Consider the following 14,684-nt stretch of genomic DNA (forward strand, 5'->3'; position numbering starts at 1 on the left):
TTATTGAAAGGGTCCCCACAGCCAAACTGTCGCTATTCTTCCTGGGGTCCAACAATTCATGAACTAATAAACTTCCTGTTTCTGCCGCTGCTGCCGCACTCTCACTTTCCTTTCAGAGAGTGGAGAGGCTGTCTAAACCACAGCTCACACATGGTCACAGTATGAATGCAAGCAATATGTCAGAGGTTGCACAGATATTATCAAGCAAAGATGTTCATTTTTTATATAGAACACTTTAGAAATGCTAAATCATCATCACTAAAACAAGGATAAAATGGAAATAAATTAGGTAAATGGAAGATCTGAGTGATTTTGCGTGAAAGGCTCATTAATGTGTCTTTAGTTTGGCCATTTTTGTGATGTTTAATCAACAATCAACCAGAATGCAACACTGACTCACATGAATCCGATGACTCTCCTCCTCTTTGGCAGCAACAACTGAGCGGCTTCATGTATTTATTGAACTGAACACTGAAATCATAATAACATAATTTAGTACCTGGAGAATAGAGTAATTGCAGAATGTGTTTTAATCAGTTTGTTTTGCGCTCTGAAATATCATCTTCTTGGAGCATGCAGTTAAATAAAAAATGAATAATTGTCATTTTGAACTAGATTTTAGACTGAAGAATTCTGACTGCACTGACATGTTTTCGACGATTTCAACGATTTTGCTAAAAATATTCACCTCTGGTTTGACATGTTTTGCTAGGTTTCTAAGTTTACTTTCCTTTTTATAATGAGCACAGAAACATTCCAACTGTCACCATGCAACCATACTGTAGCAATGTGCCAGACCAGACTAGTTCAATCCCTTAATGTGTCACTCATGTTTACATTTACAACATACACATAAAACTCAAACTTTTCTTCATTACTTCACTCTTGTAAAGCTATGATTAATTCCTTCCACAGGCATCATCCCATTAAAATTAAGTTATGATAATAAAACACCTGTCGTCATAACCACTGTGAATTTTCTAACTTTTATCCCTAATTTTTACTTTTATTTCAGAGTGAATTTGATGTTCCCTTCAAAATCAAAGCTGGACAAATTGGTAAGTTTTGCACGTTTTATCTTAATTCGAGTTCATTTGTGAAGCCCAATTTTCAACAGCAGTTCCCCCTCAGGAGCTCAACAAAAAAGTTTATTAAATCAAACGAAAAATCAAACTATGAAAGAGACAAAATAAATGTGTAATTGTTGAGGACATCTTGGTAAGAATAATTGTGGAGAAAGGGCGAGTCCTTGAGGAGAACCCTGGCACTCTATTAACCTAACCATTTCTTTTAGGTAAATTAACATTGAAGATCCCATGGAAGAACCTGTACAGTGAGGCGGTGGTGGCGACTTTAGAAGGGGTTTATCTGCTGGTGGTCCCTGGAGCGAGTGAGTAGAGCGTTCACATATTTACAGTAATCTCACGTGTTTGCAAACGCTGAGGCCATATTTATGCTGTGCTGTACATGTGTGTACTATGATTGTTTCCTGAGTTGTGTTGTTCGTTCCAGCAAAGAGTGCTCAGAGAAGCTGTCCCTATGGTAAGATGGTACCGATACATGGGTTTCAGGTGGTGATCCAGGGCTCTACACTGGGGCTGTGTCTGTCAGTAGGGTATTTATTTGATCTTCCTTTGTTTTATACATTTTTGGGGCGTAGTTCAGTTCTTTCTGTCTTTCACTCTCTTGGTATTTTCTCATATTTGTGATCGACTTCAAACATGGTTGAATGAAGGACCTTTTCTCCGTTTCTCAGAAATACATGCGTCTCAAACTGTTTCCAAGTAAAATGACTCTTTCTTTGCGCTAGGAGTGTGAGGTAGCGATGTCAAGATGAACTGTTTTTTTTTTATAATTACCTCGGTTAAGTCGGCCCCAAAACACATGAAGTCAGCGCACGTTAAATAATAGAGCAAATTTTATCAATTTAGAATGATAATTGCATAGCGTTGCCAAAGGAATAGTCATTTTTATGTAAGGGTAAAAACGTAAATGGTCAACTTTTATATAGCCCTTTTCCACCTACATTAGGCACTAAAACCACTGACCTTCCGATCATGAAACCACCCGCTTTACAGTCTATGGCTCTACCAACTGTGCCACCGTCACCCCTAGAGTTTCAAAATAGGAAAAGTGCCGTGTTTTTTCTTCACAATATTTCTAAATTAAGGATAGGTCTTCATTGTGTATAGGAAAAAATGTTTTGCCAATTCATGTCGGAAAAGCGTAAGATTAAGGGTAGTATTTGTGCAATCTGATGTTTTAAAATGGCAACGTATAAAGCTCTGAGGCAGGTTAGGAATCAGCAAAATCCCATTATACAACAGACTGCACTTGGACCTGATTGTAGAGCATAAATATATTTTGGGATTATGTACTTGCTTGTTTATATTTTTGTTATGATATATGACAGCTAACATGAGAAAAGAGAAGCAACGCACTATCTCAGAGGTGCAGATGTTGAGGAAAATCTTCATAAATCAAAAAGCGGCATTTCACACTCAAGTAGCCGATGTCCAATTTTTAATCAAAAATGATGAGAACGTATCGGCATAGCCTTCATCAGATCATTCTTTTTTCTCATACACTGTGGTTCAAAGATGAAAAAAAGAATGATCTGATAAAGGTGACATGACAGGCATCAAAATTGAACTACATACTCCAATTTCTAAAGTTACCTTTTTGATTTGTGGTGACATTTTTGTCAAAATGGTTGTATGCTGTTGCGAAATGTCCTATATTACCTGCAGCAATCACTCAGCGCACTAAGCTAATTCTTACCAAGTTACTTTTGTGCACAGCTTGAGGATGCTGAAGGTAGAAAGTGCCTACATTTGTGAAAATAGTTAATACTTGCTGCGAAATTCTACATTTTCCAAAGTTGTAAAATGCCCTGTTAGCCGATATGATATTGATTATTTGATATATATGGCGATAAGTGGTCATCAGTCGCCAAAAGGGACTGGGTCTTTCCTCATTTGTTGGTGGTACTTGGTAGTAATACTTCCTCCCCCTTTGATAATGCATTGGTAGAATACTTCCTCCCCCTTTGATAATGCATTAACCATGTTTTCTCCGGTGTCAGCCTTTTAGAGCGGAGACTTTCTGTTGACAAGCACTGGGCTGGTGACTGGGCTTTTCGTTGTGGCTTCGTGTGTTTAAATCATTGCACGTTTTCTTTTTCCAATTGCAGCAATAAAGTACGATGCGGAGAAGGAGGAGAAGTTCCAGCAAGAGGTCAAGCAGAAGGAGCTGCAGAGGATTGAGGACGCTCTGCAAATGGCCGCCCGCCGAGGTGAGGCTTCGAACTGTGATTGTGGAGCCAGCTGCATCCTCTGCTCCCTGTCTAATGTCCGACTACTGCTCCTGAAAAAGACATGATTTTGCCTCTTGTGGCATCTGCTTATAATTATCTGAAGCTTGGTCGCGATTCGAAATATTAATTATGTTTTAGTCGTATTGTGTGAGCATTTAGGATGTCATTATCAGTGCAGAGTAACTAGCCATCTGAGCATCAACAATAATGTTAGATTACCATGTTTTTGTTCTTTGTTTAGTCACAGCACCTGATTTCAATAATCGAGTAAGTGTACAGTTAAAATTGGTGTAATATTATTATTCATGAGTAGTTTCCTATTGAAAAATCCCAAATATTAAACCCCATTTTAGCAACAAGCTCCATTGTCCCGCTATGTTTACCCAACAACCAAATCTGCAGATTAATAATGGGCACAAATATTCCAAGTGTGACGGTGTCTGAAATGCAGCTCTATTGAAATCAGGCTTTGTGTTTTGTATTGTACCTTTGACTGTTTGTTAACCCGTTGTGTGCTGTCCACGCTGCATCGGCTCCCAGCGTCTCAAACGGGGGACATGCTTTTCGATCTGGAGACAGTGGTTTACAAGGACCCTCATCACGGTAACATTATACTGGCCATGAGAGAAATATTTCCATATAATATAATGTGGGCTGATGGAGAAACCCATCTGTTTGACCCCAGTGCTGTAGTAGTAGCAGCAATATACCAAGTTTCCCTTCACTGCATATAAACATTTGATATGCAGTTCTTGTGTGTATTTGTGTAAGCATGTCATGATCGTGTCATTGGGTTGAATGCATTGACAATAGTATTTTAGTAAATAGCACTTTTCCATCCTCACTAAGCACTCTAAGGCAGTTATGGGCAAACCTTTTGATCGAAGAGCCACACTGGGCTTTAAGAGTTGCCAGGGGGCCGGGCCAGAAAAAACAAAAAACAAATTGTGTTTAGTCTCAGAACTGATTAAAGGTGTTGGCAGTCTTAAATGCTGAATGGGACTCATTTGATCCCCAGGCCTTAGTTTGCCCACCCCTGCCTTATGTGCTTCACACGCTCATTCATCTATAGTGTGTGCAGAACCAAGAGGGCGCTCTGGTGCATATGGCAAGATCGTGAGCAGAGCTCAACTGCTTGACTGTGTTAAACCGGAGCTAATCTCTGGTGTAACTAGTGGTCGGCCGATATATCGGGCCGATATTTGGGGATTTTACAATATCAGCTATTGGCCAATATATCGGGCCGATATTTGGGGATTTTACAATATCAGCTATTGGCCGCTCTATTGCCGGTAAAAGCCGATATCTCTGGGACTGAAAGTGATAGATACTTTACCTAACCCTAACCCTTTGCACTGAAAGGCCTCAGAGGAACATAGAAACATTGCGATGAAAACTGATTTGCTACAAGTTTCACTAAACCTCAGTGAATATGGACATGCTGCATGTCATTTTGAAGCACAGAGAATTCAATCTGTGTTAGTTTTAACCTCCGCAATTATCATATTATTTATTATTAGTATTTTTGATTGCCATGCAAAAATGCTGCGGCTAGCAACTGTATGCTAATGTTAACAGCAACTAAACAATGATTGAATCACCTAAAGTAATAAAATATATTCAGCCACTGTTGGAGTGGCCAAATATTTGTTTTTACAGGATTACAACGCAGACATTAGGAAAAAATATCGGCTGAGCATATCGGCATCGGCTTGAATAAAAATCCCCAAAAATCGGCATTGGCCTTAGAAAAACCCATATCGGTCGACCTCTGGGTGTAACATTCACCTGTTCAGTCTGCATCAGTGCGACTCGCTATGCTGATCTTGTTGGCTGCAGATATGGCTGTTGCTGGCTCTGTGCCTGGTTTGTTTTGGACTAAAACTTCTTAGCGTGTTGGGGGTTTGAAGTGACGTTCTGAGCTTCTGATTGGTGTCTATGCCACAGCGGCCAATCAGAAGCCAGTCATCAATCCCACTTTCTGTCATGTAGAAACTCAGTGGATCTGGCTAGCCAGATTTCAGAATCACATGTGGCTCTTTAGTCGGGCAGAGACAAAATATTGTATCCTATTGTATCGCAATACTTTTTGCTGCAATACCAAGTATCGCAATACTTTCAATACCTGTGCTTGGAGGCATTATTATGATGCACTCCTTTGTTTTCCAGTAACAGCACTTTGTGACATTTTGTATTAATGCACTTTTCAATCTTAACACTTAAATATATGTATATAATTACTTGCATCTCTGAGGCTTGACCTAGTGACTACCATTAACAACAGCCAAACTCACCCATAAGAGTGTATGTTTTAAATATACTAAATACTCATAGTTTCTCAACTAAACTAACCATATATTCACCATTTTGAAAGCCCATTCACATCACATTCATAGTGGCAGTAGTTTGTCGTCTTCTATCTTCCTTTTATCTTTGCTGCATGCTCCTCTGAGTGTTCTTACTGTCTGCTTTACGGCGCTTCTTTCTAACTCACTGTCTCTCTAACGCTGCCAAAGTTTCTAAAGGAGGTAAAAAACTCAAAAAGCATAAAAAGGGTTTCAAGAAACTCAAGAAACGGCGTGACCGCAGCACAGGTGAGTTGACCTCTGGACCGCAGCAGCTTCAGTGTTTGATCCTGTAAAGTTTGAACTGTAGCTGTGTGTCAACTGTTTTCTGTAGACTTGAGCCTAGTGTGTTTGTATGTAGTGTGTGAAATTACATTTAGTGATGTTTTTGTTGCTTACTGTTTTATATGCTTTTATATACACTGCAATTACCAATGAATGGATGAAACTGTCCTTCAGTCAGTTGGTCCTGGCATGGATAGATTCCTCCCGATCGTCTTCATAAAGCAGGACTAAGTGATTCCATTTAGTTTTTACTTTGTAAGAGCAAATATAAGGAAATGAATTCCTTGTTTTTTTTTTCAACTTGATCATGTGCGATGGCCACTTCTTTGACTTTAATTCCTTTTTTCTGTTCAAAAACATTTAATCTCTTAAAGTGATGGTCTGTAAGATTGAGAGAGAAATTTCAAAAGTACACAACAAGTGCTCTCCTGATTGGACCTGGCCGGCCAGTTCACAGGAAAGTTCATCTCATTGGTCAAAGTGATGGCACCGGGGATTCTCATTGGTTGTTGAGATCAGCGAAGGGAGAAAATAATATATTTGGATAATATTACTTGTATTACGTCAAATTGCAGGTCCAGACGGTCAATTATCTGTCAGTAAAACTATCTACCGGAAAGTCTTCTGCACTTAAAATAAGGGGGAAACGTGTTATCGCACATAAAATAATATTACATGTTTAAAAATGAAAAATAAATAAATAAATAAATCAGAAAACAATTTCCAACGGCAGATTTTTTTAAGTGGCAAGTCAAAAGATCTCAAATTAAGACCATGTAGTCCATAATTTTGACCCATCAGAATGTTTTTGCGAGGCACTAAAACCTCAAACAATGGATCCTTTTCTTTACTCCAAACAGAAAAGCCTCGGGAGGAGAAGAAAGACACGTTTATGGAGAAATTGGTCACTCAGGTGATCAAGAACCTGCAGGTGACGATCAGCAACATCCACCTGCGCTACGAGGACGACGTGAGTGCTTTTGATCATCACGAAACCGACCACACTGCTGCTGCACAACCCTTCAAACTCTATTAAACGCTATATTCATTTCTTCTCATGCAATACGTCCCCAATCTTTTGTAGGTGTCTGACCCAGAGCGCCCCCTGTCTATGGGAGCCACACTGGCAGAGCTCAGCCTTCAGGTGACGTACAAACATATACTACTGATGAAATATTACTGCAATAAACAAGTAGCTGAAGTATTTGCTGTAGAAAAGTAAGTAGTAGTAAAGCAGAGCAGGGTTCACTACTGACACCGACTGACAAAACAATTCAAAAAGACATAGCTTAGTGCAGCTTTAATGACAAATTCACGATTTTCTCCTAATTTTTTTCCCATTTTCCCCCATTTCCCCCCTTTTTTATGGATTTTTTGACTCTTTTCCTCCAAATGTTTTATTGCAATTTTTCCTTATTTTTGCAAAGATTTCTCCCAATTTTCCCGTATTTTTTTTTTTTCCCCTCCAAAATTTACAATGTCAGGTTCATCTCCAAAGTAGAATAAAAAGTGAAAAATGGGAAATAATTTTCGAAAAAATAAATAAATAATAAAATAGAAAATAGGGGGCAATTAGAAGAAATTGTGGCACAAAATAAGAAAAAAGTGTCCTTAAGAAAATTGGAAAATATGGGGCAAAAATAAGGTTACACATTTAACCAAACTTATTAACACATATAATGGTAAACATTAAGAAAAAAATGTTTAAAAAAAATTAGATTTAGTTTTTTATTTGAGCTCAAACAACCCAGTCACTTGCATTAATGCTGTCCCTGGACCAACGGCATCAAAACTGTATTCTGTTTTTCCCGGTACCTGCTTTTGATACCTTTTGATACCCGTAGTACCTAGTATCTACGCTTCTTTTTCTATAACATACCAGTATCGTATAACGGTACCCAGCAGTAATAAGACAATTTATTTCCACCTCTGAGGAAAAAGGTTTATGCCACTGTTTGTGTGTGAAATTTTCAGACGACGGATGAAAACTGGAATACGTGTATCTTGAATGAAGCCGCCAAGATCATCTACAAGGTTTTCTCGATTATATACAAATATAAAATGACTTCTTAACTTGTTGACTAAAAGTTTCTTTATCATTCTTGCAGCTTGGAAACCTCAAGTGTCTGTGCGTCTACTGGAACGTCCCAGGGCTCATGTTTTACAAAGGCTCATGGGAGGACATCATAGTGAGTTATTTATGCACTCATTTATTTTACTGATTGAAATACTTGTATGCCAAACGTTCACACATTTACAATGGTGAATTTGCTAGGATCTTCTGAAATCTGGAATCAGCACGGAGTCGAATGAGCAGCCTTACAATCAGTACAGTAAGTCCAGAAATGCCACGTTTTAGGGGCTTCACGATATGGCAAGGAGAAACTAGTTATAATGGATTTCTGTGATAAACACCCACCAAATTCAAGTGACGATTCATATTTATGGATAAATATTAGTCAGATATGTTTTATTTAACATGGACTTCAAATGATTGAAGAAAACTTGGATTTTTTAACTTTTTGCCTGAGAGAGGAAGCGATCGATCATTTAACAGCTCAAGCTATAGGCCAGCAGCTAACTATTTTGCAAAACGTGATTAAAGCAGTTGTTTGTATTCAGACTCTCAATGCATTGTGGTCTATATTGACCCATTAGTGACCATCACTGCTTATTACTTTTCAGAATGCGTTGTGGGACATTTTGAAAACACACATTTTTTTCTCTATGGACATTCGGACGCCACTACAAAGTAGCATAACCACTACTAGCATTATAGGGATTAGTGTGGACATTTCAAACACGGCTCAGGTCCATTCTTTTTAGGCTCAGTGATTCTGTGATATGGTTTTTGTGTCTCGGAGTATTGTGATAATTTGGCGATATATTCTGCAGCCCTGAGTTTGTGTAAAGATGCTTTTCTCTTTCAAAAGTGGTGTTTGTTTTTATAGTTTTCAAGCCGATTTTTGCCTCGGCCAAAGTGTGCATCAACCCCAACGCGGAGGTGGAGATGCAGATGCCCAAAGCGCAGCTGCAGCTGGAGGTTAAGGACATTGCCATAGAGATCACCAAACCACAGGTGAATCCACAAATCTGTGCTCTGTTATTGATCTGAGAAATGAGAAATGGCTCTATAACAATGGATAATGGTGCCCCTTGTGAAGCGTTTTGCGTAGGCGTAGTCTGGTCCAAATAAGTTCCCTTTTCCTTCAAATTACCTGAAAATCTTTTGTTTTTAACCATAACCATTTATTTTACTAGTACCTGGCCATGGTGGACGTGCTGGAGTCTATTGATTCAATGGTGAAAAACGCTCCGTACAGGAAGTTCAGGCCGGAGGTCCCTCTCCACACGAATGCTGCGCTCTGGTCAGTGCTCATGATTGTAACTGACACCGTTTTGAAGGTGGTTGGAAGGGCTGATAGCCGATATAGTCTATCTATCGAAATTCATTCTTGAGATTCCGAGATCTGGGTTTCACCATTATCTGAAGTTTTACGGTTGTAGATTCCCTGCCCATTTCAAACACGTCCAGGAGCTTTAACATTTGAGGGAAGACTCAACTCCCTGGCCTGCAGGTTTTATAACCATGGAGACAATATTTCTTGTTTAAGTGGTCCTCTGTAGGTCCAGGGGCAGCATTAATGGAAGCGTTTCAGCTCATAAATGTTTTTTCCTATCTTACATTTTCTTTGCCCAATGTTTGCCCCATTTAAACATTTTTTTTTTCTTATTTTCCCCATTTTTTTTCTTGTTTTCCCAGTTTCTATTACTAGTATTTCCCCCCAATTTTTTTTCACAACTTTGCCCCGTTTTTTATTTGTTTTCTTTATACTTTTCCCGTTTTTTTGCCACAATTTCTCCCCCCTCCATTTTTTGTGTGTATTTGCATATCTTCCACATGTTCTGTTTTCAGGTTCTAGCTCAGTAGTTCCCAACCTTTTTTTGTAACAAACAAAGTATCGTTAAAGTACCGGAAAAAAATGTAGTGGTGCCCAGCCCTAGAAAACCTACATAATCAATGATCCTTACCTAAGTTATAACAAAGTCCCAACGAATGATCTCTTTATCCAAAGCATCTCATTTCATCTTTGTGTTTCCAGGTGGAGATATGCCATAAACTGTGTCATGGATGCTCAAGTCAAACGGCGCAGCAGGATGTGGTCGTGGTCCAGCATCAAGCAGCATCGGGACACGCTCAAAGCTTACAAGAACGCATACAAGACCAAACTACTGAACCCAGCCAAGACCAGCCCAGACACAGAACAAAATATACAGGTGTGTCCATTTCCTCTTCTTTCTCTGCTCCATCGGATCAGTTTTCAAGTCACATCTTTGGCGTTCTTCTCTGCCTCCTGTTTCCTGTCGGCTTTAAACACTGCTCCAGTCAGATGAATCATATCTAACCTATTTTTTCTATGCTAGGATTTGGAAAAAATCTTGGACGTCTTTAACATCACATTGGTTCGGCAGCAAGCTAATGTGGAGGTAAATACACTACTAAGCATCACTTACTATCAGTAGTGGGCAAAATCTCTGTTCAGTACTGACAGACACCGCCAGACCAAAATTTAAATTATATATTTTGATATATAAGGCGCACCTAAGTATAAATTGCAAACCCAACTAACTATGAAAAAAGTCTATAACTTTAAGACTGGTGTTTGGTATCAGTGTTGTTGATACACACTTTGGTATTAAACAAGAATGTAAAGGCTTTTATTCCTAAGTCATACTTTTAAACCCTTTGTACTTTCAGTAGATGTAGTTTAATACATTGTGAGAGCAAAATATTGACCTATGTGCATTTCTAGGACTCCTATGTTAGAATGCTGTTTTTAGACTTTAGCTCAGTATTCAACTCTATAATCCCACAGCAACTAATACATAAACTAAGGATCAACACGTCCATATGCAACTTTCTGATGGGGAGACCATGGAGGCTCCCCAAGGCTGTGTGCTGAGCCCCCTCCTGTTCTTTGGTGTTTAACAAGAAGGGAAAGGATTCCTTAGCCATACTTTAAAACTCTTTGCACTTTGCAATATATTTCTCTCAGTGTCAGATCAATTAAAAAGTGGTTGATAACTTTTTGAAATGTGTGCTTTTTCTTCTATTTCTTTTTATTGGTTTATTTGGCCGGGACAGTGCATGTTGATGAACATATATGGGTCTCATGCATAGCTTTGAGCTAATTTCCAACCGTCGTCCCCCACTCACACTCTCAAACACACTCCCATTCTTTCTGGCCTATTGAATTGTACATGTTTTTAGTGGTAAGGGAAACCTGCCGCCCAAAGTGCAACGTATTGTAATTCCTTATTAACTACGACATCATTGCAATACTAGCGTTGTATCGGCCAATGTGTGCCATGAATCATATTGTATGTACTGTGACAAAAGTGTATCGTCCCAGACCCTATTTTGAATCTACATTTGTATCGCGCAGGTGATCCGCTCAGGGCAGAAGTTGGTGGGTAAGAAGTCGAGTGGCCAGAAACAGGGAGGCGGATGGTTTGGAGGATGGTTTGGGAAAAAGGCCAAAAAAGACGAGATTGAGCCAGAGGAAAGCAAAGAGACGGAGGGTAAGCTGTCTAATTGTTAACACTGAAATGTGCCTTAGTGGTTATTGAAGGGCAACTTCATGTAACAAACTGGCAATTGTTTTGTAAATGAGTTTACAGGGGGATGTCATTCAAAATGTACTTTTTACATATCCCAACCTCAAAATTAATTGAAAATTAAATCAAAGGAAAATTAAATCAAAGGAAAATTAATCCAAATTCCTGCTGCAACTATTCGCAGTGATGTGGTGCCTTAGGCTATTATATACTTTTTCGGTGTTAAAATGACTCCAGGGTCTGGTCTGGACGACATCATGACGGCGGATGAGAAGCAGAAGCTCTACACGGCCATCGGCTACAGCGGCAGCTCTCACAACCTGACCCTGCCCAAAGAGGTTCGCTGCCCTGGATGTTTGTTTTTCACTGTGCAACTGCTCACAAATGACCACTGTTTTCATTATCGTTATTCAGTACGTGGCAGTGGTGGTGCGGTTCCAGCTGCTGCAGACGTCGGTGACTATCAGAGAGAAGCCAGAGGTTCCTGAAATCCTCAAAGTCCAGATCATACACCTCAGCACCAAGATCTCCCAGAGACCAGGCGCCCAGGCCATCAGGTAAGTCCATACTTACACTAGCTATGACCCCTGTGGCATTGCAACAATATTCTTTTAGAGGCACACAAGGATGGTTCAATGCGTTTTTCTTTATGCTTGGTTTGTTGTTGTTGACCAAATGCTCATAGCTAGGAAGAAGGAAATGTTTTTTTGGTTTTGTTTTTCAAGATTGTAATTTTTTCTCATTTTATGTCTCTATTTATGCTTTATTTAGACCCCCATGGCTTAATTCTGCTAGCAGTTGAATATTATGGTTCTGCACACATCGTCCCATTTTCATTTTTTGTCCAGATGTTGCTTCCATCTATTCTATTCTGAAACACGCACACCTTTTGTTTGAGTCACAAACATGAAAACGGAGGTGTGCTGCAGCTACATTCATATACACGATGTTTAGTCCCAGACTGATATCCCACTATATCAGATAAATTCCAGCCCGTGTCTTGTCCTGCAGGGTGGAGGCGTCGCTGCAGCAGTGGTATGTGAAAGGGTTACAGCAGCAGGGGGCAGTACCGTCCCTCATCACCTCGGTGGCAGACTCTAGCTCGTCTCTGCTCAATGTGGTGTTTGAGCTCAACCCGGAAGAAAGCTCTGCGGACCAGCTGCTGCGGGTCACGTCCCAGCCGGTCGAGATCATCTACGACGCGGTAAGACTGGGACTTACACCTAATTGGAACTTGTGTGTGCTGTGTTTTATATTTTTTTCTACTTGTGAAATATTATTATTAAATTATGTGCAAACTAGATACTTATATTTTTATTTTTCCATTGGATGAAGATGCAAAAAATCATGTTTAGGGTTAAAGAGGGGGTATTATGCTTTTTTCAATCACATAGCACCAGTCTATAGCACACTACAACGATGACCAAACCTTCTGTTGGTCTGTAAATGACTGCCTTGTATAACATTGCTCTCTCAAAATGGCTGTAGTGAATGTCTTGAAATAGGCCTCTGTCTCTTTAAGAACCTCTGACTCTTTCAGACACGCCCCCTCCACACGCTGTCTGTGGCATCAGTGGGGAGGGGGTTCTGCTGAGGAGCAGTGGTTGGTTACTCGGCTGGTGACGAAAGCTCGGAGGCGTCACCAGGAGGTGGGGGCGTTCCTAGGAGGACTCAGGCAAACCTATCCCTAAAATGGCCGCCATCAGAGTTTTTACAGATTACTCAAAAATATGTGAATGTGCCAAGGCAACACTTCAGGCATGTTTTTAATGAGGGAATGACATAATAACATGACGTAAAGCTTGAAAAAGTCGATTTTGCATAAAACCCCCCCTTTAAGGGACTAGATGCAAGTTCGCCATTATACTCGCTACTGCCACCTCAGGTCATATGTGTAACTGCACCTTCTATAATAGCTCGTGCATGACGGCAATTCGGACCCGAAGTAACAACTTTTTGAGTGACAGTGCAGGATTTTAGTCTGGTCTGCATTCTACAGCATTCTACACAGAAAACACAAGCATTTTTTTAAAAGTCCGGGAACGCCTGGTTAAATGTCCATGGAGGGAGAGAGTTCCATAAAAGCACAGTCTCTAACCGTTATATGATGAAGGGCAAGTCGGATACATTTATTAGAGAAAATATCTCCCTAAAAGGCCTTTATGCACTGGTGGTTTTGGAGTAGAGGAGATGGAGAGGCTGATGATTGAGCTGCTGCGGTGGCGAAGAAACAGAGTGGATTCAGAGGTGAAAATACTCTGTTGCTTTTCCCGTAGATGACAGTCAACAGCATGGCCGACTTCTTCAAGACGGGCAAAGGAGTGGATCTGGAGGTGCTGACGTCTGCCACTTTGTCCAAACTGGAGGAAATCAAGGATAAAACCGCAACAGGTCTGTTCAGCATTTTGCCAAAATACCTTTACAAAGACTGCTATAGTTTCATAACTCTTTTCACCTGCAGGTTTATCTCATATGATTGAGACCAGGAAAGTTTTGGACCTGAAGATCAACCTGAAGCCGTCCTATCTGCTGCTGCCAAAATCAGGATTCTACAGCAACTCTTCGGACCTCATCATCGTGGACTTTGGAAGCTTAAAGGTTTGTACTTGGGTTCAAAATAAGCAAAAATAAGCCACCAAAGAGCAACATAAAAGTAACAAAGAAGCAACAAAGGAGGCAAGGCAACTTTATTTATAGTGAGGCAACGCAAGGCAACAAAAATGTGCCGGAGATGCAACAATAGCACAATAAAAAAGCCACAAAAACACGACTAAAAAGTGACAAAAACAAGACATAAATGTGACATAAACGCAGCGACAACCTAGCAAAAAAGATTAGAGTAAAGCCGATCTGGAGACGGTTCGCTCGGTTAAGACAAGAGGTGAAAGGGACTAGATGGAAGTTGACATTTTTATACTCACTACTGCCACCTCAGGTCTTACGCGTAACTGCAGTAAGCTTGTGCATGACGGCACTTCAGACCCGAAATAACAACCTTTTGAGTGACAAAAACTGTGAATTTTAGAGGCAGTTGTGGTGAACAGGTCTGGGCTCATTCTACACATTAGGACATGGCTGGAGCAAGTATGGGGTGGAATATACATGAATTTAACATTTTT

The 14,684-nt window shown here is 40.0% G+C and overlaps 1 protein-coding gene across 1 annotated transcript in view; it reads left to right on the top strand.

The window, feature by feature from the left end:
- vps13c (vacuolar protein sorting 13 homolog C) overlaps positions 1-14,684 on the top strand; it is a 71,661-nt gene that overhangs the window by 3,497 nt on the left and 53,480 nt on the right. The window contains exons 3-20 of the mRNA XM_079554944.1: positions 1,016-1,058; positions 1,295-1,390; positions 3,194-3,295; positions 6,807-6,916; positions 7,031-7,090; positions 7,921-7,980; positions 8,055-8,135; positions 8,222-8,279; positions 8,898-9,025; positions 9,208-9,314; positions 10,050-10,224; positions 10,372-10,434; positions 11,394-11,529; positions 11,803-11,903; positions 11,980-12,122; positions 12,577-12,769; positions 13,842-13,956; positions 14,027-14,163. Of these exons, the coding sequence (XP_079411070.1) occupies positions 1,016-1,058; positions 1,295-1,390; positions 3,194-3,295; positions 6,807-6,916; positions 7,031-7,090; positions 7,921-7,980; positions 8,055-8,135; positions 8,222-8,279; positions 8,898-9,025; positions 9,208-9,314; positions 10,050-10,224; positions 10,372-10,434; positions 11,394-11,529; positions 11,803-11,903; positions 11,980-12,122; positions 12,577-12,769; positions 13,842-13,956; positions 14,027-14,163 (1,908 nt within the window). The remainder of the gene's footprint in view (positions 1-1,015; positions 1,059-1,294; positions 1,391-3,193; positions 3,296-6,806; positions 6,917-7,030; positions 7,091-7,920; positions 7,981-8,054; positions 8,136-8,221; positions 8,280-8,897; positions 9,026-9,207; positions 9,315-10,049; positions 10,225-10,371; positions 10,435-11,393; positions 11,530-11,802; positions 11,904-11,979; positions 12,123-12,576; positions 12,770-13,841; positions 13,957-14,026; positions 14,164-14,684) is intronic.

Source organism: Gobius niger (assembly GCF_951799975.1).
Source record: "Gobius niger genome assembly, chromosome: 4".
Taxonomy (NCBI): Eukaryota; Metazoa; Chordata; class Actinopteri; order Gobiiformes; family Gobiidae; genus Gobius; species Gobius niger.